At 54.2% G+C, this 2,784-nt stretch overlaps 1 protein-coding gene across 1 annotated transcript in view; it reads right to left on the bottom strand.

Annotated features, from left to right (window-relative positions):
- PPP2R2D (protein phosphatase 2 regulatory subunit Bdelta) overlaps positions 1–2,784 on the bottom strand; it is a 23,336-nt gene that overhangs the window by 5,530 nt on the left and 15,022 nt on the right. Inside the window, exons 5-6 of the mRNA XM_014310271.2 lie at positions 1,474–1,651; positions 154–318 (exon numbers count right to left, since the gene is read on the bottom strand). Coding sequence (XP_014165746.1) covers positions 154–318; positions 1,474–1,633 — 325 coding nt within the window. The 5' untranslated portion in view covers positions 1,634–1,651. The remainder of the gene's footprint in view (positions 1–153; positions 319–1,473; positions 1,652–2,784) is intronic.

The raw sequence follows: 2,784 nt of genomic DNA on the forward strand, positions 1-2,784 counted from the left end.
GGCGGAGGGGCGGGAGGGCGGGAGGAAGGAAGGCGGGCAGGCAGGAAGGAGGAAGGTGGGCAGGCAGGCAGGAAGGAAGGCGGGCAGGAAGGAAGGCGGGCAGGCAGGAAGGAGGAAGGCGGGCAGGCAGGAAGGAGGAAGGCGGGCACTCACACTTGGAGTGCTGGTCGCACAGCGCTGAGGAGCGCATGTCGCACAGGCGGATGGTGCCCTTGCTGCTGCTGTACACGAACACGTTGCAGTGGTGCGGGTGGAACTCGGCCGCCGTGATCACCTCCGTCAGCTCCTCCATGTTGGCTGGCTTGATGTCCACGATGTCTGCCACAGCTGGTCAAGGCCTGCAACGCTTCACACCCGAGCCCCTGCCTCCGGCAGCTCATCAGTGACAGAGCTTAACAATGCCAGCTAGGAAACTGGGCCAAGAGCTTCCTTTCCACCCTGTGTAAGGTACAAGAGTGGGGGACAGCCTGGAGAACTCGGGATTTGACAGGTCACAGAATCCCAGAATGGTCTGGGGCGCAAGGGACCAGATTGCTCCCAGCCCCAATGTCCAGCCTGGCCTTGGGCACTGCCAGGGATCCAGGGGCAGCCCCAGCTGCTCTGGGCACCCTGTGCCAGGGCTGCCCACCCTGCCAGGGAACAATTCCTTCCCAGCATCCCATCTAACCTTGCCCTCTGGCTCTGGAAAGCCATTCCCCTTTGGCCTGTCATTACATGCTGTTTTAAAAAGTGCCTCTCCAGCTTTCTAATCTCAAATCCACAGATGCTGGGCAGTCAGACTCCTGGAGTGAAAGAATATCTCACAAGAATCAAAGTCCAGCAAGCCTCCCTTAGCCTCCTTCTTAATGCTTCCAATTGCACACCAAATAAACCTCATCTCTTTACCTAAAGCTTTGGAAAACCTGAAATAAAACTTTAGAAAATGACCTATTTAGGTATCAGTACTCTTGCAACTTTTATTTTACTGCAGATTTGTCAATGTAAAGCACTCTGTTAGTTTCAGTTGCACAGGTTTGCAGAGACAGCTGAAAATTACTTCTGCAGTTAATGGTATCATTTGACATGAAAAAATATTGAGATTTGGTTTCAAAAGAAGTGTCACTTGGTTAAGAGACCACAAACTTTGAAAGAAGTATCCACAGTAACAAAGGATCTACTGTTCATATCCAACAACTCTTATTTAAGCTGATTGAACTTCACAAGTTAGGGATGCTCCCACAATTCCTCAATTTCTCCTTAGAAATCAAACCCCCTCTGATGTTTCTACTGACAGGTTTCCACTGGAGGCATGCTTGCCCTCAGCAAAGACTGAGCATCCCAAAGCCTGCTTTCACTGCATTACACCTCCAGACTTCAGAAATTCTCTTTTAAGCCCTGGCTTCAAACACCCACTCTAATTAATACCATTGAAGTGATTCAGTTAAACACAGGCAGCTGAGCTGCACCTGCCGTGCAGAGGGCACCGAAGGATACTAAAGCTCCTGTTGGTGACCTCCAGGTGCCAGAGGTTGATGCGGAGGTCGTCGGCAGACAGGTACGTGGCGTAGTCGCTGTTGACAGAGATGGAGTTGATGTGGTAGGTGTGGGCATTGGCGAAGGTCCTGCGCGGGCTGGCCTCCACCATCAGGTCCATGGGCTTCAGCGTTGGCACCTGAGCGGGCACAGAGCACAGGGGCTGGGCACAGAGTCACTGCTGACCCCCACGGGATCACCTGGGCACACGGTCACTGCTGACCCCCAGACATCACCCTGGTACAGTCACTGCTGACCTGCACAGCGTTACCCAGGCACAGAGTGACTGCTGACCCCCATGGGATCACCTGGGCACATGGTCACTGCTGACCCCCAGACATCACCCTGGTACAGTCACTGCTGACCCCCACGGGGTCACTGCTGACTCCCACACATCACCCCAGCACAGTCACTGCTGACCCCCACGGGGTCATTGCTGACCCCCATGGGGTCACCTGGGCACACGGTCACTGCTGACCCCCAGACATCACCCTGGTACAGTCACTGCTGACCTGCACAGAGTTACCCAGGCACAGAGTGACTGCTGACCCCCATGGGATCACCTGGGCACACGGTCACTGCTGACCCCCAGACATCACCCTGGTACAGTCACTGCTGACCTGCACAGTTACCCTGGCACAGAGTGACTGCTGACTGCCACAGGGTCACTGCTGCCCCCCACACATCACCCAGCACAGGGGCAGTGCCTTAGGAAGGACCCTCCGGATTGAGTCCATTCTCCCAGCACTGCTGAGGCCACCACCATCCCCTGTCCCCAAGTGTCACAGACAGCTGTGAAACCCCTCCAGGGATGAGGACTCTACCCCTCTGCCCTGGCCCACAAATCCAGCCTGTCCAGTTTCCCCTGCAGAGCTTCCTGCCCTCCAGCAGATGCACATCCCACTCACGTTCCATCCTCTTGTCAATTCAGTGACTGCACTCGATCTCCTCAGCCAGATCATCAATAAAGACCTTAAACAGAACTGGCGCCAACACTGAGCCCTGAACCCCACAGCTTGTTTGATGGCAATTAATTAATTGCACTGCACAGATTTCTGTATTGATTTGGTGACTAAACACTTCTGAAATCCACTGAGCACAAAAATACGGAGAGAGCACATGGACGCTGACTTTGGACACTGCCAACAGGAAACCTCCCAGTCAAAGCCAGCCCTTGGTGCCTCACCCAACAGCACATGGGCTGTGTTTGTAAACAAACCCTTAGAATTGTCCCCAGACCTTGGATGGCTGCTCAGGAAACTGGCAAGAACA

Source organism: Geospiza fortis, unplaced genomic scaffold (genome assembly GCF_000277835.1).
Source record: "Geospiza fortis unplaced genomic scaffold, GeoFor_1.0 scaffold298, whole genome shotgun sequence".
In the NCBI taxonomy this organism is placed as follows: domain Eukaryota; kingdom Metazoa; phylum Chordata; class Aves; order Passeriformes; family Thraupidae; genus Geospiza; species Geospiza fortis.